The following is a 26847-nucleotide window of genomic DNA, read 5'->3' as shown; positions in this document are numbered from 1 at the left end:
GTATATACTGGCATCGGGCAACACGGCATCATGTAGTAATCATCATGAGGATCGCCCCTGATACATTGCCCACCTAGGGGGCATCTATTTTCTATATGAATAAGAATAATGTAATGTATCTGCTGAAATAAGCCTTGTCGTGAACAGCTACGGCAACAGTGACCCATAGTATTACTTATTATAAGGACCAGGTATCTTCACAATGTTTACAACAATTCTCGACAATACAATTGAATTGTTTTCTCGGTTTATGAGCAGAGTTAAAGGGGTTATACAAAATTTAGAAAAACGTCCAAAACTACATTATTTTGTTCTGTTGACCCTCTTAATGCTCTCACTGCTGTTATAGCTGGTATTGAGCCCACTGAGGGTTCCCTTCATGATGCACAGCCCCTTTTTATTCTCTCCATTTCAAGGGAAAGGACCAGAGCTGGGCACCTCCTAACAAGCCCTCTAAGGGGCTAAATGAGCGGAAAAGACACAAAGTAGATCCCAGAAAGAAAGGGGTAACATTATATAAGCAGCCCTGGTCTAAGCAGACACCTGCTAATAATTCTGCTGCTGCTGAGAAAAAAAGGGAAGGAGGGAGAGGGGATTACAAGTAGGTACAGCTGCCCAGGATTTTAAGGGAGATAAAAAAAAAAAAATAAATAAAGCCTTGATTTACCTTTCAGGCACAGTATGGTCCCTCCTCCACCCATACTGTGCCTGAAAGGTAAGGCAGACAATTTGCACCCACATAGTCCACGTTTTCTCCTGTGTACTAAGCCCCACAACCACTTCCTGTGTCCTGTCTTGGTTTCTCTACTAAAGATGGAGTTTGCCAGTGGACGGCAGGTTTGCAGGAAAGTAAGACACCTAGTGTTCCCAGTTTTAGGGCTTTTTTTTCTCAAGGAGTCATTTTATGTAAATGTTAGAAATCCCATAGACTATCCAATGGAAGGACGCTGTTTAGAACATTGGTGCGCATTTAAAGCTGTCCATAGGCTGTGTTTTCTTTACTTTCATGGAGCTGAGCTGCAATACCTGACCCTTGTTTTGGAAGAAATCATGTTTTTTCTAACTTTGTACAACCCATTTAAGGTACTCATACTGCCAAGAGCGAAAGAAGCTATCGAGAAGGACTATACACTGCAGTGCAACTTTCATGTATTGCTGTGGATGAATGTGGATCCCAACTTTGCCGATTTTGCATCCGGTAGAGATGTGAAGAAGTGGGAAGGCATGGGAGGATGATGCAAGAGGCTGTGGCAAAGTTAATTCTATGTGTGCATGTATGTCCTTATCTTAAGGGGGCACATGAATTGAATATGAATTCTTATTTAAAAAAAACAACAAACACAACCTTGCTACTTATAAAAACCAAAGAAAAGATCTAAATTATCTGTGAAATTTTCATAAAAAACATTCCTTAAAAAAAAAAAAAAGTGGGAAAAAAGGGGGCTGTTCAGATGGTGGATGCCACAGAGGATATCATAGACTAATGTCATCTGACTTTGGACTCTGTGATGACCAACTCTGACTTTAAGGTCAAATGTGAATCCATCATAAAATGTAAAGTGGCTGAGACCAATAACCAATCTGGACATTGCAACAGAAAGAAACACTCTCCTCCAGCTAGGATCTCCACCACGGTGTAATATATGGATTAGACCTCAATCACTCGCTCTGGCTTGTGGATAGGTGTAATATGTGTAATACTGCCAAAATGGCAAATGTAGAATCACCTTATTGCAAACCTTTATTTTACCCCTATGAGTAAGTGTTATATTTCTCTTATATGACCGGCATATTTGTATTCCTTACCGATTTGTCCAGTTGCTACAACATTCTTGTATTTTGGGTGTTGATTGACAGTCAGGCAGAGTATATCATCTGTGTGCTCCAGATAGAAGCTCTGTGTTCCTATATTTATAACACAAAGTAAAGAGTAAGTCACAGGAAGAAATAAGGGACATTGCTAAATATAAGTGTGGGTTTATTAGCTTGTTGTGCATACTAACAAAACAGCACCACCCTTCTCTATTGGCTATGCCTGGTATTGCATCACAATTTCTTCAGTGGATACATGCCAACTTTGTATACTTTCAATACTTTGTATACCTCAACTAAAAACTAACCTACCAACAAGTCGTGTGATCACATCGCTGGGTGATTCTAATTTCTAGTTAATTACAGGTTAGTCTGAATCTGTCCTTTGTGTCAAACTAAAAAAATTAAAGGGGTACTCTTGGCGGAAGGGCTTATTTTCACTACGGCCCGTGAGGGGGTGTATAAAAGCAACTAAGTCCACTTACCTCCCCGGTTCCAGCGTTGGGTCCCACATTCCGCTGCTCCGGTCTTCGCCTCTGCCGCTGAATGGCTAAGTGGGCTTTAAATGTCACGTCTCAAGCTGCATCATAGACCAGGAAGCAGCCAGAGACCGGAGTAGCGTGATGCAGGACCCAACTCTGGAACCGGGGAGGTAAGTGGATGTCAATGCTTTTATCCACCCCCTTCCCAGCCATAGTGAAAGAAGCCCTCCCGCCCGGAGTACCCTTTTAATTCTTTCTTTAATGTTGTTTCCTTTTTCTTTTTCACTTTTTTTTTTTATTTGTGTCTTGTACTTTTCTGTATCAGACATATGAGTTTATATATCCACAAGAAATATTTTACCTGTGTACTGACTATTCTGAGGTAATATAATTGTTGACAGCAAGTGTAAATTATCATTAGGGCCAGAAGCAGCGACATAAAGGCATGGCACTGGGACTAGAAAGATGATCCGCATCTTCGATTAGAAGCAGATAACCCATCTAAAGATGCAAATAAAGATATACAGCCCCTGGGTTGTCATGTCAGACACCATCCAACTTTGCCATTTTTGTTAATAGTAAAGACTCACTTCTATGCCCACCTGTACATGACTAGTAGGGAAAAAAGTTTTACCCAGTATTGGAAGGCCCATAAAGGAAAAGCCTGAACTCTGAAAATAAAGTCTACCCAGCAGAAGTGTACCTGCAGAAAGGCTCTGAACGATGGCGGCGGCCGCAGTGTGATAGATGATGTCAGTGCCATCATTGAGGTAATGAAGGTTGTCTCGACAATCAAAGCCTCGGTATCCAAATACATGCTCCAAAGAGAGCTCCTGCAACATAGGACAACATAGTGGTCACCTGAAAGCCAGACTCTGCACATGACAGGTAAGATATTGCAGAAAACAAGTCCCTGGAAATGAACCATAAGCTCAGAGTAGAACTTAACCCTTAGAGGACCCGGCCAATTTAAATTTTTGCATTTTAGTTTTTTCCTCCTTGTGTTTAAAAGGCCATAGCACTTCCACTTTTTCACCTAGAAACCCACATGAGCCCTTATTTTTTGCGTCACTAATTGTACTTTGCAATGACAGGCTGAATTTTTGCATAAAGTACACTCCGAAACCAGAAAAAAATTCAAAGATGGTGAAATTGAAAAAAAAAAAACGCAATTCTTTTATTTGGGGGGTTTGTGTTTTTACGCCGTTCGCCCTGGGGTAAACTGACTTGTTGTGCATGTTCCTCAAGTCGTTACGATTAAAACGATATGTAACATGTATAACTTATATTGTATCTGATGGCCTGTAAAAAATTCAAACCATTGTTAACAAATATATACGTTCCTTAAAATCGCTCCATTCCCAGGCTTATAGCGCTTTTATCCTTTGGTCTATGGGGCTGTGTGAGGTGTCATTTTTTGTGCCATGACATGTTCTTTCTATCGGTACCTTGGTTGCGCATAAACGACTTTTTGATCGCTTTTTATTACATTTTTTCTGGATTTGATGGGACCAAAAATGCGCAATTTTGCACTTTGGGATTTTTTTAGCGCAGACGCCGTTTACCGTGCGAGATCAGGAATGTGATTAATTAATAGTTCGGGCGATTACACATGCGGCGATACCAAACATGTTTATTTATTTATTTACTTTTATTTAAAACCTGGGAAAAGGGGGGTGATTCAGACTTTTATTAGAGGAGGGGGCTTTTTACTATAAACAACACTTTTTTTTTTTTTTTTTACACTTATACTAGAAGCCCCCCTGGGGGACTTCTAGTATATACACTTTGATCTCTCATTGAGATCTTTGCTGTATAGATATACAGCAAAGATCAATGAGATAGGCACTCGTTTACTTCTGGCTGCTGCAGCCGGAAGTAAACGAGTGCCGAGCCGGGGACGGCGCCATCTTGGACGAGTCCCCGGCCGGCATCAGTAACGGAGATCGCTCGTTGTCCCGGAGGAGCGATCTCCCCCACTAGACCCCAGGGAAAGGTTGCCTCAACTTTGACAGCTGCCTCCGATTAGCTAATTAGCGGGCATGGCGATCAGACCGTGCCCGCTAATAGCGGCGGTCACGGGCTACACGCGGCACTGCGGAGCTTCAAAGCGGGGTCGCCGCGCGGCCCCATTTTGAAGTGCTAATGAGGACATATGACGTACCAATACGTCATATGTCCTTAACCCCTTAAGGACAGAGCCTGAAATGGCCTTAAGGACAGAGACAAATTTTATGAATATGACCAGTGTCACTTTATTCATAACTTCGGGATGCTTTTACCTATCCAGCCGATTCTGAGAATGTTTTCTCGTGACATATTGTACTTTACATTTCTGGTAAAATGGAGTCGATACTTATAACAAATCTTTATGAAAAACACCAAAATAACGTGAAAAATTGTGAAAAAATGCATTTTTACAACATTGAAACCTTTCTGCTTATACAGAAAATGGTTATGCCACATAAATTATATATTAAATAGCATTAGAAACATGTCTACTTTATGTTGGTAGCTTTTATTAAACTATATTTCATTTTTTTTAGACAATAGAAAGCTTAAAACATTAGCTGCAATTTTCCAAATTTTCAGTAAAATTTAAAAATCAGATATTTTTACGGGACCTGTTCAGGTTTAAAGTGTATTTGAGGGGACTGTATGTTAGAAATCCCCACAAAGCACCCCATTTCAGAAACTGCACCCCCCAAACTCTGCAAAAGCACATCCAGAAAGTTTTTTAACCCTCTAGGGGAGTCACAGAAATAAAAGCTAATTGTGTAAGAAATTTGAAAATTTTTATTTTCTGTGCAGAGATTTTATTGTAATCCAATATCTTTCATAATGATAAACCTATTAGCAGAGAAATGCCCCCCCAATATTGATTGCTCCGTTTCTGCAGTTTATAGAAATACCCCATATGTGACCCTATTGCGCTATTTGACGCAACCACAAGCCTCAGATATAAGGGAGCGCCTAGTGAATTTCAACACCTCCGTTATATTTGGTCATTTTTGACTGTACCACTTCAGGTTGGCAGAGGCTCTGGGGTGCCAAAACCTAAAAAACACCCCTAAAGGGACAACATTTAGAAAACTACACCCCTCTAGGAATGTAACAAGGGGTGCGGTGAGGATTTGGACCCCACAGGTGCTTCACAGATTTTCAGAACAATGTGGTGTAAAAAAGGAAAAATTCTATTTTTTACACTAAAATGTTGTTCTAGCCTTCATTTTTAATTTTTACAAGGGGATAAAAGAAAAAAAAAACACCAAACGTGTAGCGCTGTATCTCCCGAGTACAGAAATACCCAACATGTGGACATAAAGTGCCAAGCGAGCACAGGACGGGCCTCCAAAGGGAAGGAGTGCCAATTGGCTTTTGGAAGCTGTATTTTACTGGAATGGATTTCAAGGGTCATGTCGCATTTACAGAGCCCTCGTGCTGGAAACTACACCCCTTAAGGAATCTAACAAGGGGTGCAGCGAGCATATGGACCCCACTGGTGACGGACACAAATGTGGAACAATGTGACGTGAAAGTGAAATTTTTCATTTTTTCACTTTCACGGCACAAATGTGCCCGTCATCAAGGGGTCCATATCCTCACTGCACCCCTTGTTAGATTCCTTGAGGGGTGCAGTTTCCAGAATGGGGTCACTTGTGGGGAGTTTCCAGTGTTTTGGCAGCACGAGGGCTCTGTAAATGCGCCATGGCGTTCATCATCCATTCTGGCCAAATCCAACCACCAAAATCCAAATGGCGCTCCTTCCCTTTGGAGGCTTGCCCTGCGCCCACATGGAGCTTTATGTCCACATGTGGGGTATTTACGGACTCGGGGGAAATTGCTCTACACATTTTGTGGCTTTTTTTCTCTTTTAACCTCTTGTGAAAATGAAAAATTTAAGGCTAAACCAACATTATAGTGTAAAAAATTTAATATTTTATTTTCACACCATATTGTTCCACATTTGTGCCCGTCACCAGTGGGGTCCATATGCTTACTACACCCCTTGTTACATTCCCTGAGGGGTTTAGTTTCCATAATGGGGTCACTTGTGGGGGGGTTCAACTGTCTTGGCAACACAGGGGCCTTTTGAATGCAACATGGCCCCTCGAAATCCATACCAGCCAAATCCAGCCTTCAAAAACCAAATGGCGCTCCTTCCTTTTGGAGGCTTACCCTGCACCCGCATGGCGCTTTATGTCCACATGTGGGGTATTTCCGTACTCAGGTGAAATTGCTCTACACATTTAGTGTTTTTTTTTAATCTTTTAACCCCTTGTGAAAATGAAAAAAATCAAGACAAGATCAATAATTTAGTGTAAAAATTAAACATTTTTTACACTATATGTTAGTCTAGCCTTGATTTTTTTCCTTTTCCACAAGGGGTTAAAAAAGGAAGTGAACACAAAACGTGTAGGGTCATTTCCCCTGAGTACGAAAATACCCCACATGTGGACATAATGTGCCATATGGGCACAGGGCAAGCCACCAAAAGGACAGAGCGCCATTTAAAGGCTGGAATGGAGGATGGAGGCCATGTCGCAATTAAAAAGCTCCTGTGCTGCCAGGACAGTAGAAACCCCCCACAAGTGACCCCATTATGGAAACTACACCCCATAAGGAATCCAACAAGGGGGTGCAGTGAGCATATGGACCCCACTGGTGACGGGCACATATGTGGAACATGTACCGTGAAAATAAAAAATAAAATTTTTCATTTTCACGCCACAAATGTGGCCGTCACCAGGGGGCCATATCCCCGCTGCCCCCCTTGTTAGATTCCTTATGGGGTGTAGTTTCCAGAATGGGGTCACTTGTCGGGGGTTTCTACTGTCCTGGCCGCACAGAGGCTTTGTAATTGCATCATGGCATCCTCTAATGGGAATGGCGGCCATACCTATTTAGGTGGGGAAAAGGGACAATTCTAATTTATTTGGGGGTATTAGGCCAATTATTAGTTTATAAGGTTGAAAATGACAGGTGTCCATCACATTCAACCTGTGTTGATCCAGAGGAAGGCAAAAAAAAACCTCGTGAGGCAGACGACAGTAGCCTCATCACAGGGGAAAAATTCCTTCCCGACTCCATAATGGCGATCAGAATAATCCCTGGATCAACGTGACCCCTGAAATAGGAATAAGGGACAGAATTTAGAAAATGTAGAACTCCAATGACGTGTGGTGCGCCTTGGAGCGATCCAGTATGCAGAGGCCGGGGGGATCAGGACAGGTGTCACACTGGAAAATGGTGTCCTTCCTGATCCCCCTGTTACGCCACACTCTGCACTTCTTCTGGGGTCTCCCGTTCTCCAGTGTGGGGGAGGTCACCTGGAGAATGTTGTCCTGGTGCGATACGGGGTCCTTCATATCCAGAAGTGCTGGGTCCGCTCCATGGCTGTTAAATATTAGGGCGCTATTACTGCTTCTGATATTTTCGGATTGTGCCGCAAGCTACAATAGCTCGGGCAGCGAAGGACCAGAAGAGGGGGTGCTGGTATAAGAGTTATCCCCGTACAGGTGGTAACCTTTATCCAGCAGTGGAAAGATCAGTTCCCAAACGATCTCCCCACTAACTCCGAGGATGGGAGGGGGGGGGGCATCTGAGGGCTGGATTCGGGTGTCCCTTCCTTCATACACTGTAATGGTACCTGCAATGGTACCACCGCGCCTCCATCAGTCCGCCGGTGGGTGCCAGCTGCGGAATGCACAAAGGGTTATCCTTCACCATTCCGCAGTGTGCACGTACCCTAAATCTGTAAGTGAACCCTGAGGTACTCTCACAGAGTTTGGAGAATTTCACGCCATACCGTGATCTCTTATTGGGATGGTTCTGGCGGAAAAGACGTGTCTGGGGGGCAGCGTACGCTACGCTACCCCCAGACACGTCACTGGATGATGAGGACGATGAGGATGAATGGATGAAAGAAGGATCCCCCCATTCATCCTCACTGGCTGCTTCGGTGTCGGAGGCAATAATAACGTATGCGACCGAAAACGCCATGGGGGCCATCTTTATACGGGGACTAGTATATGGGGTATGTAAATTTGTAATGTAGTGTAGTGTAAAACTTTATTCCATGTAGTGTGGTGTAGTGTAGTGTTTTTTACGTTTTTTTTTTTTTTACAGTAAGAAAAAATATCCCTACGCTAAGAAAGGAGCTGCTGATAAATGCCGCACTTATGTGCGGCACTTATCAGCAGACAGTGGCGGTAGGATATAGGGGGGGAAAAACGCCCCTACGCCAAAATGGAGGAGTTGCTGATCAGCGGCGCACTTATGTGCGATGCTGATCAGCACTCAGCGGCGTTAGGGCACAAAAAAAAAAAATTTGGAAAAAAAAATAAATTTCTTTTTAACCCAAAGCAACTGATCAGTGAATCAGTGAATCAGCGACGCTGCCGGAGATTGCCGAGACCCGCCAAACCCGAGTACCCGAGCGTCTCCGAAGATTTCCGACGCTGGATGACCAAACCCGGAAGTGAAGCGAAGAAGACGCGAGGACGGCGCGGACCGCAGATCTTCGCTCCGGACGCCCAGATCAGGTGAGTATGGTACACCTGCACCACACACACCTGTTCTGCACCGGTGCAGAACCCGGCAAAACTGTGTTTTTACAGTTTGATCGCCATGATGGGCCGGCCGGTACTGGCCGGCCTATCACGGCGATCGTGGGGGTGGCACCGCGGCCATCTTTAGTGGGGACACTAATGGCGATTGGTGCTATCTCGGACAGCACCAATCGCCATTGCTTTCTGGGTCACCGATGACCCAGAAAGCTGAATTTAGCTGCTATATGCTGATCTGTATTGATCAGCATATAGCAGCGATCGTCGGCACGGGAGGGGTTAATCACCCCCCGTGCCAACGAGCAGAGATGGCCTGCTATACATTATAGCAGGCCATCTTCCCCGACCGCCGTGTGTGAACACACAGCGATCAGGGAGACAGTGGCCGATGTCGTTAAGAGGTTAAAGTGTCACTGCCGTTAATTTTTTTTTTTTTTTTTTTTTGCAGAAATCAATAGTACAGGTGATTTTAATAAACTTTGTATTGGGTTTATTAGCCGAAAAGTGAATTTTTATCATGAAAAATCAGTTTGAAGCTCTCCCCCCTGTCTTCATGGTTTTCCTATGGAGAGAGTGAGATGAGGCACCAAAACAGGACAACAAAGAGTTAATTTACAGTAAAAATCACCGACTCTCTCCTCTGACAGTCACTGCTGACCTCTCTGACCTCTGAATAGCACTCTGAATAGCTCCCCCGCTGTATAATCCTTTGTTCTCTGCTCTCTACTAATCTCACTCCTCCCTCCTCCCCTCTTCATAGCTCAGACAGGACCCGACTAATAAAAAACAGTTGAGATTTCCTGATTCTGAGCAGTGGATGACAGAAAGGAGAGGAGGGGAGACCTGGGAAAAGGCTTTTTAAATGCAGATAATGGCATATTTGCCTAATAAACCCAATTACAAAGTTTCCTAAAATTGCCTGGACTATTGATTTCTGCAAAAAAAATTTTTAACAACAGTGACTCTTTAAAGAGGATGTACCATCAGGTACACCCTCTTTAATCTGACCCAGGGATAGAGCGGCGCCGTCACGGGGAAGCGGGTGCCGCGGTCCGTTTTTTGAACCGCGACCCAGTTCCCGTGTACGGTGCCGTTCTATTAACGGGTCCCGGGCCGGAGCTGAAGCACAGGAGGCGAGCCGCCCCGTCCCCTTTGGGAGGGAATTACCTCCCCTCTATGGCGTGGCTTTATTAGAATCAATGGAGCCACCTCATACAGGGGCGGGGGATTCCTCCCACTGGGGGTGGGCCAGATCGCCTCCTGTGTTTCAGCTCCGGCCCAGGAACCGGGCCACGGTTCAAAAAACAGACCGCAGCACCGGCTTCCCCGTGACTGCGTCATTCTATCCCTGGGTCAGATTAAAGAGGATGTACCTCATGGTACATCCTCTTTAAGGTTTAACTGTGTAAGACTTGTTCTCGTTGTTCCCATAGAGTTCAATGCAGTGCACTATTTTAAGGCAGGAACGGCCCTTGTTTAAATTACCAACAAGCGCCATTCTTATCTTTAAAAAAAAAATTCACTGTGTGAACATGGCCTTAATAAGTACAAAATGAGTCAATAATGTCCCTAAACCATAGATTGTTGCAGTCAGGGAAAGGACTGAGCAGCTTACGGTTACTTTTGTGAAAACTGCCTCCCCAGCTGTGCCTCACCAACAACTAGGGGGCGCCTCACAGTTTGAGAAGCACTGTATTACATAGTTGCCATTTAAACAGTACTTAGCAGTTTTTGGGCCAGGGATGGGGAACCCTTTTGGCCTTCAGCTATTGCAAAACTACAATGGGAATTGTATTTTTGCAACAGCCCTGAGGGCCACAGGTTCCCCATCCCTATTTTGAGCTCTTACTGCTGTTATTATGCTCCACTGCATAGTGCACAGCTATTTCCCGTTCTTTCTGTCTGTGAGGGTCCGCCATAGCTGGCCTTTTTGGCAGCCACAATCACATATGGACTTTCCTTCCCTCGTATCTCCAATCACAGGAAAGCACATCCAAGTCTCTTCTATCTATGACATAGCCGGACTGACTGAGTAAGCTGGCATTGTGCTGGGGGATACTTTACAGTACACAACTATAGATGGCATGTGGGAGGGAGAAAGGTTATTCATGCACCAGCTTTGCAAGGTTCTATGTAAACGGAAAAGAGAAAAATAACAGAATCACAGAAAGGAAAGGGCTATATGACAAACGCAGCCATGGTCTAAGCAGTGGCTGCTATTGATTATGACGATTACAAGCTAAATGGGGAGCAGAAAGAATTACATTCAGGAGGCAGCATTTATACAAGGGACAGTTGTCAAGAACTTTATGGGTAGTGAGAGATAAGAGGAAAGCCTTAAGACCCTATTACACGGGCCGACAGTGAGGAGCAAACGAGCGCTGTCAGCACTCGTTTGCTCCTCGTTCCCCGCTCGCTGCTGCCACTATTCCACGCGGCAGCAGTGAGCGGGTGAGTACGGGGAGGGCTGCGGAGAACTGCGGGGGGCTGCCCGGGTGATCGCTGATCGTCCGGGCAGCCCATAGGATATACTGGCGGTATAATCGTTCCGTGGAATAGGGCCTTTACGTTTTTCTTTCAGACATGGCATGGACTCTGGAGGAGGCTAACAGGCTTGGAATGCATGCACATGGTCCAGGCTTTGCCCCTTCTACATGTATAATACTACAGATGCAGTCTCAGCAGAATCATTTACAGGGCTTGGTCAAAAAAAAAAATAGAGCTAAGAGATAGATTTTTCATTTACCTCAATGATCTTCTTTTTCTTATTGATATTATTCTTCTGTAGCTTTTCTGGTTGAGGAGCAGCTCGGCTGACTGATGGTCTGAAAATGTGTAAAGAGGAAGCTGATCAGAAGAACAAAAGTAAATGGTAGTTTAACTTAACTGTGCTATAATTAATACCTTTTCATTCTTTTTAATTAAAGCAGAGCAGTCATTCCTACAGTAGACCATACGTGCATCTCATGTGGAAAATATGTCTGTCTAAAGCAGTACTGGATCCATCAAACCCCCCCTAGAGTGTCTGTGCCCTAGGCCTGCGACGCCTCACCGTCCCTCCTCCCCGCCGTCCCCATTAGGAACGCCCCTGGCAAGATTTCTCCCGATCATCACTTGTCTGAACAATGCACACGTGCCTTAACAATCCAGAATAATGAAAATGGCGGGGGGAGGGACGTAGGGGTGTCACAAGCCTAGGGTACAGACACTCTAGGCCTAGCCAATTTGACACAGGGCTGCAAGTTTAAAAGTAGTTTTTTTAGGACAATAACTGCATCATCTGCCCAACTGACCCCAGGACAGATCTTGGATTTAAAGCAGCTAGGGGCTTTGACTGATCAAGTACGTTGTGGGGACTACAGGGGCCCCAAACATGTTGTGCACCAGGTTTTCTGCAGTGTATATGCCCCCTTGTGCAAAAGACAGTTTGTAGATGTCCTTGGTTTGACTGCATCTGCAATATGATGGGTGTCCAGACTTTAAAAAAAAATATATATATCCTTAGCTGTTATCATCTGTATCTGTTACTTTATGTTAAGGTCCCTAATGCAACGTTCACACGTTCAGGATTCTGCGAGTGATTTCTGCACCTAAATCATGACAGAATCCACAATGCATTTTATACCCCATTCATATGCTCCAGAAACAAAAAAAGATGTATCACAATATTCAACTTTACCTTGATCCCCTTGTAAGCAGCAAATAAAACCAAGTGAAAAACTTAGTAAAACTTTGCTGAGGATACCCGAGCATGCGTGACATGCACAAGCGAGGGTCAGATGAGCTTTGATTTGCCAAACAAATCAAATGAACGCATGCCAGCAACTGTAAGGATACATATCATAGAGAGCACTGGTCTGTGGAGGTAAGGAGGCTTATACACTACCGATAGAAATCACAATCTATGTGAGAAAAGCCCAGAGGAACAGGGGAGCATGGGGCCTATTTACTAAGCTTTACATCTGATAGAAGCGCCTTACAATTTGGTGCCATAAATCAAAAAGGTGATATGTGAGTTTTATATATATATATATATAAGTGTATATATATAGTTTTCTTATTAGGTCAAATATTCTTGGGGTCATGTTGGCTGTGAATTTGTACATGTCTGAATAGATGCCTCTACTATGATCATATGAATATATGTAAGATGGATATATGGCACATGAGACCACTTATGACATTTGCTGGTAAATGTCACACAGTGGTTTATACACATGTTGCACAATGACTGTTGTGTCGTAAACAGGGTCACACAATTCTCATCTGGATTGTATAGCATTTTTCCCATTATTGAGAGCCCTAGTGTATTTTACCATCTGATTAATATACACTATTATAGACTGATCTGTATAGTGATCAGATCTCTTCAGACCACGAGTGTCTCCCCCATGGCAGGTATACATCTATAATCTGTCAAAATGGGATCCCAGCGTATACAGTACATTCCCGGACAGGCACAGACCCCAGTGAGTTCAGTGGTCTGAATGTAGTCAAAAGCATGGGCAGCTCCACTTTGGATTCCAAATACTAGTAGATATATGTTTGGGAAAAGATCTGAATTAAGCCACAAGTAGTATTTAGCAGACTTCCATTTGAGAGTCCTGTAAAACATGGATAGAGCCTATGGCTATGTTGCCACTTTGGGAACATATTGGGTCTTGTTAAAGTGACTCTGTACCCACAATCTGACCCCCCCAACCACTTGTACCGTCAGATAGCTGCTCTTAATCTAAGTTCTGTCCCGGGGTCCGTTCGGCAGGTGATGCAGTTATTTTCCTAAATAACAACTTTTAAACTTGCAGCCCTGTGTCAAATTGGCGGGGCCTAGAGTGTGCGTGCACTAGACTTGCACCGCCTCTCCTTCCCTCCTCCTTACCCTCTTCATTATTAGGAGCGCCCCAAGAACAATTTCTTCTATTCATCACCTGTGTGAACACTGCACATGAGCTGGATCGTTAAGGCACCTGAGCAGTGTTCAGGTGAGGAATAGGGGGCATTTCTAGTGATGAGGAGGGCGGGGAGGCGCTGCAATCCTAGGGCGGGGACACACTGTAGGCCACGCCAATTTGACACAGGGCTGCAAGTTTAAAAGTTGTTTCTTAGGACAATAACTGCATCACCTGCCGAACGGACCCCAGGACAGATCTTGGATTAAAAGCAGCTATCCGAAGGTACAAGCAGTTTGGGGGGGGGGCAGATTGTGGGTACAGAGCCGCTTTAAATAGAGAGCTGCTAATAATGATCATGACCATTATGAGCGTTCGTCTATGTTACGAGACGGCCGCCTACCCCCATATGTTCCTGCAGGAGGAACCTAGCCAAAGGCTGTATCCATGTTTCCCTGGCGGCATCCAACTACTCCAGAATGAAATGCTGAGTGTTCAGGTCTGGTGAACGTTGTCAAACCCACACAGTTCGGCAAGTCCGCACAACACTAGTTACTATGGGGCAGCACGGTGGCTCAGTGGTTAGCACTGTAGCCTTGCAAATCTTCCCGAGGGCAACAACTGCAAAGAGTTTGTATGTTCTCTCCGTGTTTGCGTGGGTTTCCTCCTACACCCAAAAAAAAAAAACCATACAGATAGGTGAAGTGCTGTGGAATCTGTGTGCGCTATACAAATAAACAATTTTTATTTATTTTTTTTAACTATCTAACCACATTCAGACCACTGAAGTGAATGGGGCCCATCCCTATCCGTGCTTATAAATGTTGGCCACAGATTTTTGGCATGTTGCTAATGCATAAATGCCACCAAAGTCGGGATCGGGTGTGAACCCGGCCTGATAAGATATGGACATTAAGACACGCTGAAACGGGAAATTGCATGTAATTGTATATGAAAGTCCAACCCACTGTGTAATGCTGTAGTGTCAGCATGGGACACAATCTTTGAGAGTTTCCAGCACCTTGAGGACAAAGACTAGTCCTGAGAGTATTGGCTGTCCTACTCAGTACTAGGAGAATATTCCTAATACAAGGGAGACTGCGTGTATATAATTTTTCAATCAGCTGCAATACAAATGTATGATATATATGCTGCAGATTTTCTGCTGTGGATTGTAAGGTGCAAATACCCTTGGGAAGGTTGCACACACTCGTATGTTGGTCAGGCCCAGTGATGCTGGCGACACCGGCCAATTATCTAATATAAGGAGCTGTCTGGTAGCAGCCTATCCCCTCTCCCTACTGAAAAAAACCACATTATAGACCAGACTGGGCATATATTTGTTGTCATATAAGTCACCGTATACTGCTTTCCATATAACAAAAATAACAGAATGGGGTGCATGCACATGTAAAACTTCACTTTTACTTTAGATAATGAAAAATATTCCCAAAAAAGACACAAAATATTATCCTTAAAAAGCATTAGGAGCTAAAACATGTAACTCCAGCTAATGACTGTGTCAGCACTGTGGTAAACTGGAAGGAATACAAAGCTTCCTGTAGGTCATACAGCAGCTGATAAGTACTGGAAGACTTGAGAATTCTCAATAGAAGTAAATTACCTGTATAAGTTTCTGACACCACTTTATCTGGGAGAAAAAAATTCACTGGAGTACCCCTTTAAGGATATTGTTTTTTGTCTTTTTGTGGAGATATTTTTAATTATCTGAAGTAAAAGTGAAGTTTTAAAAGAGTATGCACCCCGTTCTGTGATTTTTTTTTTTTATATTTGCTGCCGGAATAAATAGTTGTCAGCTACAAGAGCATTTGGCCAACATATATTTAAAGAAGACCTGTATCCAACCCCAAAAAACTGAGCTTTTGCTATCAACACATAAAATCTAAGAAAGGGACAGATTTTTTATTAAAGGACTTTTTTGCTCCCTAATACTCATGTAACCTTTTAACTACAAAAAATAGAAAGTCACAAATTTTCCTTCCTTGCCTGCTTAGTATATAGGCCCCAAGGTATAGGCTGCTTTTAAAATAAGAATCAAAACCACAAGAAAGCAGTATATTGGAAGCAGAGGGAATGCTGGCTACATGTACAAGTCCTGATCTGTTGTATAATAATCATAGTGATGCCTGGTCATGTCTTGTTATTTAAAGCATACCTGTTACTACAAATAACTATTGACATGTGAAAAGTTATTGATCACAGCAGGTCTCACAGCTGACACCCACTGTGATCAGAAGATACAGATGGCGGTAGCGTGATCTACTCCCCAGCCGGCTGTGCATCCCGTCAATAATCTCAATATACGATAAGTCTATGAGAACATATCGATGGAATAATCGGCCAGCTGTGGAGTGGATCGCACTGCTGTAATGTCTCCCCAGCTATATCTTCAGATCAGAGCAGGTGTCAGTAGTGAGACTCGCTGTCATCAATAACTTTTCACAAGTCTAATGATGTCACAACTTATTTTTAGTGATGGTGCCCATTAAAGAAACCAACAACAACAAACAAAAAAAAGAATAAAAGAGATTACCAAGTGATTCGTGTCAAAAAATCTTGTATGACATCACGGATGGTAATGCACCACAGACTGTGCACGGACATACATGGATACTCAGAGCTCCCGAGCATTATGATTCATTATGATATCGGGAGCTCTGAAACTGTGTCAGTACAGTAGTATGAACTTCTAATCGGTTTAGGAGCTCCCGGTATCATAATGAATCATGAAGCCGGGAGCTCCGAGATCCGGTCCGCAGAACACTGTTCACGGACAGTATTTTGCAAACGTATGAATGCCCTTTAACAGAAGGGACAATTAGGGAGATTTATTAAACATGGTGTAAAGTGAAACTGGCCCAGTTGCCCCTAGCAACCAATCAGATTCTACCTTTCATTCCTCACAGACTCTTTGGAAAATGAAAGGTGGAATCTGATTGGTTGCTAGGGGCAACTGAGCCAGTTTCACTTTACACCATGTTTGATAAATCTCCCACAATGTTTTCTTGGACAACTGTTACAAAGTGTATAGCATTACATGCCAATCAAGAGGTTATTATGGAACTCATGGTTGGGCCGGGTATGCTAAAACAGAGGTTTATCTTACACATTAGTTCCCTGTTTTGGCTCATAGAGGGGAGTTAAGCACAGGGAACAAATGTCCTATAACAGGGACAGGGAACCTGCAGGGCAAATTCCCAAAGAAAACCTCTCCTGCTCTGGACAGTTCCTGTTATGGACAAAGATGGCAGCAGAGAGTACTGTATTAGGGTGGGTTCATACGACGGAATTCTCGCAGACAATGTCCGCGGAATTCCGCAGTATGTCCGCGCGCACGGCCGCGCGCCTTTCCGCCGGCTCCATAGACACCATTCTATGGGCCGTCGTATTCCGCTATCCGGCGAAAGAAGTGACAGAAGTGACATACTGCGGAATTCCGCGGACATTGTCCGCGAGAATTCCGTAGTATGAACCCACCCTTAGACTGGAAAGAAAACACCACTTCCTGCAGGACATACAGCAGCTGATAGGTACTGAAGTAAATGCCAAATCTTGTAACTTTTTGACACCAGTTGATTTGAAAGAAAACATTTTTTGCTTGAGTACCCCTATAATATCAAATAGGCTCAGATTTTATAGGTGAAAATAGAGTAAACATATTATTTCAGTGCTGACTCCGCAATGAACATTCAAGAGAATTTAAAGTATAATACATGGCGTTTCCAGAACCCATCCACCCCATATAAAAAAAATCTGGAAAAAATTCTGCTGTATGTGGCTGCAAGTGACCAGTGATTACAATCACCGTATACGGCAAACCAGACTATGGTGAAATATATAATCACCTATATAACCCATCTTATGTAGTGACAGTGTAAAACTTAGGTTGCACAGGAATTTTATTTTCAATCATTTATTATCTATTGCTGGAATGGGGAGACTTCTGTCCTCCAGCTGTGGCAAAACTACAATTCACATCATGCCTGTCTTTAGCTTCTGCTGTCTGGGCTTGATGGGAATTGTAGTTTTGCCACAGCTGGAGGGCCGAAGGTTCCCCATCTCTTATCTACTATATTTCGACATCTTCCATAAACTACTGTCTATCTCCAGACTAAAATCTTATTCTACTGTGCTCCATCTATATACCTCCACTTTACAGGAACCTCTATATAGCCTCAGCTGTCTACAGTAATAACCTTGACTATTTTTTTTTATTACTGTACACTATTTTGTACCAGTGTCCCCCAACCAGTTGGCTCAAGGGTCACATGTGGCTCACATGGCACCTGTATGTGGGCCCCAACACTATTGGCACCAGGGATATTATAGCATTTCTAGTACTGGTATAAGGGTGAATACTATATTATTAGCAGCTGTAATATAGGTGGAATCCCACCTGCCTCAGTGTCACACAGTGTCTCTATGGGAAGGCTAGTGCGCCTCCGCTTCCATCGCATGTCAATTCTTTGAGCGGAGAGCGACAGGAATGGAGGTCATCCCATAGAGACACTAAGGCTGTCAGGATTCCAGGGAGGAGAGCTCCACTGCAGAATTCTGCCTATATCACTCAGTGGTAACATACCGTTAGGGCCAGGACACTTAGTGTCACTGTCCTTATAACTTCCAAAATCCAAAACTTCCTGTTTTCTAACAGTTTTTTCTCAAAAAACAGGAAACAGTCAGAAAACAGGAAGTTCTGTGTATCCCAGGCCACCTGAGCGCTCACAGAGCGAAGGTAGTCATGTGATTGATGGACACATTGAGCTGTGACTTTCGGTACTGGCCAGAATTTCTGTGTTTGTCTGTTTTTTACAACCAGCACGAGTCAGAAAATCTGTCTTCATGAGACTGGACCTGGATTTCTGGTAAGTTCAGCTTTGTTTTACAGCATGATAACAACAAAAAATATAATGAATGTATAGTGCAAATTTGCTTTATTTCACATTTACTGTTGATTTAGATTTTGAAAGTTATAATGACAGGGACACTTTAATCATAAGTTTCTTCTTATATATTTTTTTTTCTGGCTCAACATCAATTGTTATGTTTGGAAATGGCGTGTGGCCTACAGTAACTTAAAGATCTGTTTGGGCTATGCTCCTACGATGTAAAAATAAGGTTCAAATAACAGCAACATTGTGGGAACATAGCCCTATACTGTTGCTGTAAATGCTATGGAGAAGGATTAGAAGGTCTGAACTAGAAATAACTACCAGAGTATTGTTGGTTATGCCCACACTCCAGTAAATGAGCCTGAAATTCTAATAAACTTGAGTTTTAGTTTTATTATCAAGTTGGCAGGACTTGCTCTTGGTAAATGAGAACATTCATGTATAAATCCGCAGGGTGAAAGCCTCTACCAACCATGTCCTGCTCTCACCTTGGGCTGACACTGCAAGACATGGTGTGAAAAGAGCCTTAGCTGCACTTCAGTGGGATAGCGCATTATATACACCTGATGGACGCAATACATAGCCTCCAATGGCTTCTGTGTGGTACATGTGCCGAAAACACCAACTCACAAATCTTCAAATGCCAGGAGGATTTATTCCAGAGTACACCGCACATAAACTGCTTACAGGCTGACATTTCCCCAACGTCCAAACCATCAGGTCTACCATGGACATTTCATAGGATTCGTTTCTCCTTCCTCATGCACAAAGACGAAGACGGTTGGCGCACAATATATGTACGTAGCCATCCACATATTAACGCTTAACGTGCCACATTACAACTTCTAATAGCAACATTATAACATTAAAGGGACTCTGTCATCTCTAAAACACTCAATAAACGTAAATTATCATTAGATAAGTAGAGTATACAATGCTGATTCTATATCTGCAATTTTTTATCTCTCTATGTTTTGGCATTACTTTGCTATAAGCCACAAATTAAAGAGTCTAAGTAGTCCTCTCCATTATATTGTTGAGCTAAGTTGTCCTCTCCATTATATTTTTAGGCTAAGTAGTCCTCTCCATTATATTTTTAGGCTAAGCAGTCCTCTCCATTATATTGTTGAGCTAAGTAGTCCTCTCCATTATATTGTTGAGCTAAGTAGTCCTCTCCATTATATTTTTAGGCTAAGTAGTCCTCTCTATGCATCAGCATGCCCAGTGTGTAGGCTTATACAGTGACATACAAAGGAGTGGAAAGCTACAAGTTACAGATTTGGAATCAGCATTTATCCTACTTACAGATGACTTTAGTTTAGGGTTTTGAGGAGGGGGGTTGAAGGTGACAGAGTCCCTTTAAATATCCTAGTAATATAAACAGATACATAATCTGATATATTACATGCATGATCTAGATAGGAGGGAAACTACACAATATCCCAATTAGAACATTTACAGAAAAGCCTTAAAACTGCATACTTATTTCATCCCTTTCAAGCTCAACGTCTCCAATCTGGTAATCCAGAACGTCTCACTTTGGAGTAATCACTTAGGGCCCTATTCCACGGGCCGAGCAGGGCCCAATGAACGATGTAAACGAGCACCGATCTGCTAGATCGCCGCTCGTTTACTGGGCCTATTCCATGGCCCGATGATCGTTGAGCGAGGGCTGTAGGGACATCGTTACCGATGTCCTTGCAGCCCTTGCAGCATACATTACCTGCAGGGCTTCTCCTCCACTCTGTCTTCCTCCCCGGGTCCCGACCTGTGATTGGCTGAGCGCTCCATCAGCTGACAGGCCATTCTGAAGCTGGAGCGTGCGGGACCCGGGGAGGAAGACAGAGCGGAGGAGAAGCCCTGCAGGTAATGTATTGTGCTTCTCAAATCGTTGGTCCCCTGCCACACACCGCTATTCCACCGTAGCGATGCGCGGTGGGGGAACGATGATTTTAGGTCTGGCCCTAAATGAACGATCAGCCGATGACACGATCATCGGCTGATCATTCTCTCTATTTCACTGAACAATAATCGGCCGAATCGGGCCGAATGGGGCCGATTCGGTCGATTATCGTTCCTGTGGAATAGGGCCCTTACGATTCTCCTCACTGTCACCTCATATCTGAAGCTCTCCAGTCACCTGCCACCTTATATCACATATGTTATATCAACACTCATAAAAGTGTCATGCAATGGACATTTCCCCATACTCTTTCCCTTCCTATTTCCTGATGGCACATCTCTTAATCAAATTAGAAGGTCTAATATCAACGATGTAAGGCTATGTTTACACCGTCAAAACAACGTCAGTCATTTAACATCAAATTTCAATCATAACGTCCATTACAACTCCATGGCTGGCCGCTCGCAAATCAATATTTTCTCAATGTAAGCCTATGGAAAAATATTGACAGAATGAGCAGATGGCCAGGAAGTGGATTGCGCTGTCTCGATCTCTCCATGGCTATACAGTATCTTCAAATCACAGAGGGTCTTAGCAGCGAGACCCACCACAATCAATAACTTTTGACATGTCAAAAGTAATTTGTAGTGAATCACCATCAGCATTACATCCTATGAGATTCTCTTTATATTTGGTATCATGAACATAGCAAAGTTGGTGCCTGGGTCCTTTATAATAGCACACACAGCCTAACCACATGCTGCAATATTGGGCCAATATGAGTGAATGCTTAACGGGAAGACCAACTCTATAATATGGCATGTGATGGTATGCGCCACAATATTCTTTATGTCTCTCGTACATAGAGGCACAGTATAGGCCCATAGCAGGTTCTGTCATATTATGGACCAATAGGCATTCCTACATATGGTTCCTCCCTGTGTCACTAGGGTGGTTCTTCTAGGGGGATAACTCCATGATATGGAACTGGAGGCATACAGAGATACAATATAGGCCACAGCAGGTGTGGTAATACAACTTTATACAAAATGAATCTGCATGGACCCTTGGGCATATAGTACTAAGTACTAAGACCAATAGATGAAGGTAAGTACAAGAAAAAAGTAGTACATTCTCCAAAAGAGCCCGACCTAGGTTATGTAGGGTCCTTGAGTGCACCATGTTTCTTTACATATTACAGTCAGTTATACTGATCATGATACAATGAATACACACTTGCATGTCTGTATGGGTTCATTCTCGATGCTAACACTATTTGAGATGCTGGCGGACTACACACACTTGATGGTTTTAATACTGGTAAATAATTCATGGCGGTAATATGACATCCGACTGCCGTGTGATGTATGATCATGTCAGCACATGTCCAGTATATATATGTATGCAGAAGAACATTTTCCGGGTGGATACTTACTTGACAATGCCCTGCCTCCAAAGGAAAGCAGATTAAAACACAATACAAACATTAACTGTTTTCTTTCTCGTCGGCACAACACAACAGGGCCACACATTTTTCATTCATACAGAAGAAGGCGGCCAGACATGAGAGGATGAAATCATTAGAACTCATTTGCAGAAACCTTACACATCTTAGGGGTTCACAAAATTTGCCGGTTGTATTAGAATGAACCACTAGTTTATTTGTATTGTGCTTATATATATTATTATGCATGGAACCTATCCTTACCTTCTGCTATGTAGCATTTATTATTAGGCACGCAACCATATAACATGAGTTCACCCCTCATATCATCAAATAATAGCAAATGATAGAAGTACCGGTAAATCAAATATATTTCAGCCCACATGCAATGGGGATTTATATACTGTACATTTTGTACCCCAATATTGTACGTATCCATTAGACCACATAATGCCTTATTGAAAGGCTTCTGTACTTTAGCAAAATATATAGGAAGGGGCATTCAGTGAAACAGCCACTTAAACAACTGTTTCACAGGCCACATTCTGCAAAGTAAAGTGATCCAGAAGATTCGCTGCATCGTAAGGGCATATGTACATAGTACATAGTACATGTATATCCTCTTTGGGAGAGCTGGTGTAAAAAAAAGGGTACTACTTGAATATACTGTATATATACATTAAGATTTCCCCCCAAAAGAGGGCTACAACACTTATATGATTCAAAATCCAATATGTTATTAAATGATTAAAGAAATAGAGATTAAAATTATTCTTTAATCTCTATTTCTTTAATCATTTAATAAAATATTGGATTTTGAATTATATAAGTGTTGTAGCCCTCTTTTGGTGGGAAATCTGTGAGTAGCCTGGGCAGGCTTGTGGTGTTATAGGAGTATATATATATATATACAATAAGCGTATATGAAACCACTAATAGGACTCTTTGGAACTAACACATGAAATGTGCAAAATTTTCCCTAGTTCCGTCCTGGTCAGTACAACAGGTTAATAATGAAAGATAGATAACATGTAACTTTAAAGCCTTGGCTGTTTTCCAGGTGTATGTCAAAATGAACAGGTTTATTATTGGCAGCAAAAAGTAATAAAGGAGTATTGCAGGGATAGAAAACCTTTTATACTCACCAGCCCTGATTCCACACAGTTGCCATTCTGATGGATCCCAATCACTGCTCAGCACCGCTGCTCTCTGGGTTCTGTGAACCCTCAAGAACTGCCAACTCAGATAGTGATTGTTCCTGTGAGGATGAGATGGCAAGAACCAGAAAGAAGACCTAATGAGCAGGGACAGGAAGCTGTCGGGATGGCAGCTGAGGCGGATCAGGGTAGGTTTTTTAAAAAAAATTCTCTCAGGACAACCCCGGCCGGCCTCCAGTGCTTCAGCCTGGCCCAGGAATAGAACAAAACCGTACGCAGAAACCGGGCCGCAGTTCAAAAAAAGACCGCCGTTCTATCCACGTGCAAAACTTAAAGCAAATGTACTGATGGTATATTCCCTTTAAAAAATGTTGGCGTAATTTTTGCATTAATTGCCTAAAAAAAAAATTACAATAAGGTTGGCGATCCTGAGCTAAGTGTTGTGCGACACAGCAACATTCCCAAATGCTCACTATACAGGGAGTTGCACCACCATCATGTTCACTCAAATTAAGCCATGTTTATACCCATTAGGAGGTCGGAAGTGTCACTGTGCAGAAGAAAATGCAGAGAACCTTCCTAAAGGGACCTATCAGACAGAGGCCTAACTTGAAGCTAGTGGGCCCCAATGCAAAATCCGGCACAGGGCCCCTCAACTTTATAGTATTGTAAAGAGAGACTTGGGCCCCCTGCACCATGTCCCTGCTAACAATATGACCTACCACTCTCAGATGGGAAGGCTTTAAGCTACACATCTACTATAAAAAATAATTGATAAAGTATGCATGATCTATTTTAAAGGGGTATTTCAGCAAATATTTTTCTTTATAACATAACATGTAATTTTTTTTTCTTCTCTTTTTACACTGAGAGGAAGAAGTGACATTTGCTACCATCAATAACTGTTGGGAACTGCAGGGCTTCAAAAGCCCTGATCCCGACACAGTTACATATCACTAGTGCAGCTGCATGCGGTGCTTGCAATACTTAACCTTCCCAAAAGTCTATTCTAATGAATGTTAGAGCTAGAAGAGACATTACAGTTGGGGAAGCTGTCTGTGTCAGAAGCGCTGCAGCTGCAGGAATAACAGTTATCTCTGTTTGCTCTGCTACAGGCTGTCACACTCCTGACGCAGACAGCTTCCCCAACTGTAATGTCTATTCTAATGCGAACATGCATTAGAGTTGACATTAGGAGAGGCTAAGTTGGAAATCTCAGTAGGTATATGGTGTCCTATCTCAAGGTAGCATAAATTAGTGACAGAGAAGCTGATTAGAATGATGTATCACCGACATTGTTCTGTGCAGCTAATCCAGAGATATCCTACTGAATAACATAGAAATAAGTAGTCCTCTCTATTATGTGCATGAGCTCAGTAGTCCTGGATATTCATGAGAATACTGAGAAAACAAATACATAAGAAAACTCCGCTCATTAGCTGTTGATTGGCAGTTATCTATCCAGGCTGTGTATAGGCAGTCAAATATCAATCAGCAGCTGGGTGGAGGGGTGTGGCAAGAATCCTATTCTCCTGCATATTAGGAGAATGGCTAAACAAAATGATGTAAGTAATACACCGATCTGTTCAGCATTTCTGTCACTAGTTTGCACTGCCCTCATTTACGCCAGCATAAACCTAGTGACAGATTTCATTTAAGGCTATGCCCTACACACCTTCAAAATTATGGAAGTTTTTAATGAAAATCTGTCATTTACCGGGACACATTGGACAATATTTTATGACGACTATTATATTTAAATATTGTTATTTCCTATTAAATAACAACCTTCCAATAAAAACGTCTTCACCTACTCTTGTGTGGTTTGGACCACATTGGCCATTAGTTTGATTAAACGACAGAACCCTTATTCCGATTAGTAACACATTAATCCTGTTGATGTCTGTAATAATGTGAAGCATATTTTACATACAGTATCAGTCATTATTAGTCTACCAGAAGTCTAAGAAAAACGAGAACTATGCTGAAGGTATCTTAGTAAATACGGTATAATGACCCGATGCACATATTCCCGCGTGTTGCATAGGAAAGCCACAGGTAAAACAACATGAAGAAAGGAAGAGTTGGTGGTTAGCTCAAGGGGTGGTGGATATGCATGTATTGGTGAAATGCAACATCTTGCAGTCATATTGCATTCTAGAATTCAAAGCTCTGCATCTTGTTGGATGCCACGTGCAAGGCGGCACATGATTCACAAGAGTGAATCCATGCAGGATACTTACCTTCTCAGGAATTGCATGATCATAGAGATTAGAGATGAGCAGGGGTCAAAATACTCGCAAACACCAAAATTATCACCTGATTTTGGCAGGTTACATTGGTATCTGAACCTAATGCCCATAAAAAGGACAGAAAAAATAGAGGGGAAGAAGACAGAAAAAGAGAAAAGAAGACAAGATATAGAGGGAGACAGAAGAAAGAAGTACACAACTTTTCTTCTGTTCTTTTTTTTTTTTTCATTCATTTCATTAACAAAAAGATGAAATTTGGACTAAAAAATATTTTTAGTACTAATGCAGGGTGAAAGGGTAAAGGGACGGTGAACCCCCTCACAATATTTAGCACCAGTTACTTGCCACTTGGCTACATTGGATCAGATGTTCCTTCAAGGTTTTTCAGCCATATGATACATATGACTAGTGAAAGATATGCTCGGAGAACCTTAATAGCCAAGAAACATATGAAACTTGCGCTAAATATGGCTTGACATCAACTATCATGGCAAGGCATTTGCAATCCTTATGTAAGACATCTGCTTCCTAATCGATATGAAGCGAGCATGAAATGATTCATATTAGGATGATATAGGTGATCTATTCACTATCGGGAGACATTATCAAGGCCTTTACAATACTATTCATGGAGTCTGGAAATAAGTCCTGATGAAGATGCATTGATGTAGGATCTAATGATGATGCGTATGGCTTTGGAGAAGTTAGTTGGGTACTGCAGGCACCATATTACTAGGTAAGGCATGGCCACCATTTCTGCACACAATGATGACCACATGCGTTCTGCCAAATTAATAGGAGTTCATTATAGGATTAAAGTAATGAACCGGTAATAGGTTTTTATAAGCTTCATCTGGGATTACAACATGAACGGGAAATGAATATTCAATGTATTATGGACATGGTAGGAACTGGCATATTCAAAGGCAACGTGTGACTTCAGCAAACCCGCTTAACTAAAAGAAGTGAGTGTTACGTATGTGAAACAGAGGTCACCCACACCTGGTGTCTGCACTTGAATGTACCTTTCCTCCACAGAAGCTTCCTTTATCTGCTGATGGGGTTTGGTTCCCTCCATTTCTCGGATGCTCACTGCATAGATTTTAGTGGTGTAGTCAATCGATTTCTCTCTTGCAACGTCACTGTCGTAACCTAGGAAGATATCCAATGAAGATATTGTCAGCTGATACTTTATATCAGGGATGGGGAACCTTGGCTCTCCAGCTGTTGCAAAACTACAATTCCCATCATGCCTGGACAGCCAAAGCTTTAGCTTTAGCTTTGGCTGTCCAGGCATGATGGGAATTGTAGTTTTGCAACAGCTGGAGGGCCGAAGGTTCCCCGTCCCTGCTTTATATGAATAGGGTAATAGAGTTAAACTATGGTCAATTGAAAAAAAGGGAATTTAAAGGGTTTGTCCAATTTG

At 42.6% G+C, this 26847-nt stretch overlaps 1 protein-coding gene across 3 annotated transcripts in view; it reads right to left on the bottom strand.

The window, feature by feature from the left end:
* Window positions 1-26847, bottom strand: part of EML6 (EMAP like 6) — a 120651-nt gene that overhangs the window by 14679 nt on the left and 79125 nt on the right. For all 3 annotated transcript variants that reach the window (XM_069955520.1, XM_069955521.1, XM_069955522.1), the window contains 4 exons: window positions 26447-26573; window positions 11610-11688; window positions 2998-3127; window positions 1807-1905 (listed from right to left, as the gene is read on the bottom strand). In XM_069955520.1, coding sequence (XP_069811621.1) covers window positions 1807-1905; window positions 2998-3127; window positions 11610-11688; window positions 26447-26573 — 435 coding nt within the window. The remainder of the gene's footprint in view (window positions 1-1806; window positions 1906-2997; window positions 3128-11609; window positions 11689-26446; window positions 26574-26847) is intronic.

This window comes from Dendropsophus ebraccatus, chromosome 15 (assembly GCF_027789765.1).
Source record: "Dendropsophus ebraccatus isolate aDenEbr1 chromosome 15, aDenEbr1.pat, whole genome shotgun sequence".
NCBI classification, from domain to species: Eukaryota; Metazoa; Chordata; class Amphibia; order Anura; family Hylidae; genus Dendropsophus; species Dendropsophus ebraccatus.
Note: the sequence above shows the minus strand (reverse complement) of the source record. Positions and strands in the feature narration are given on the sequence as shown.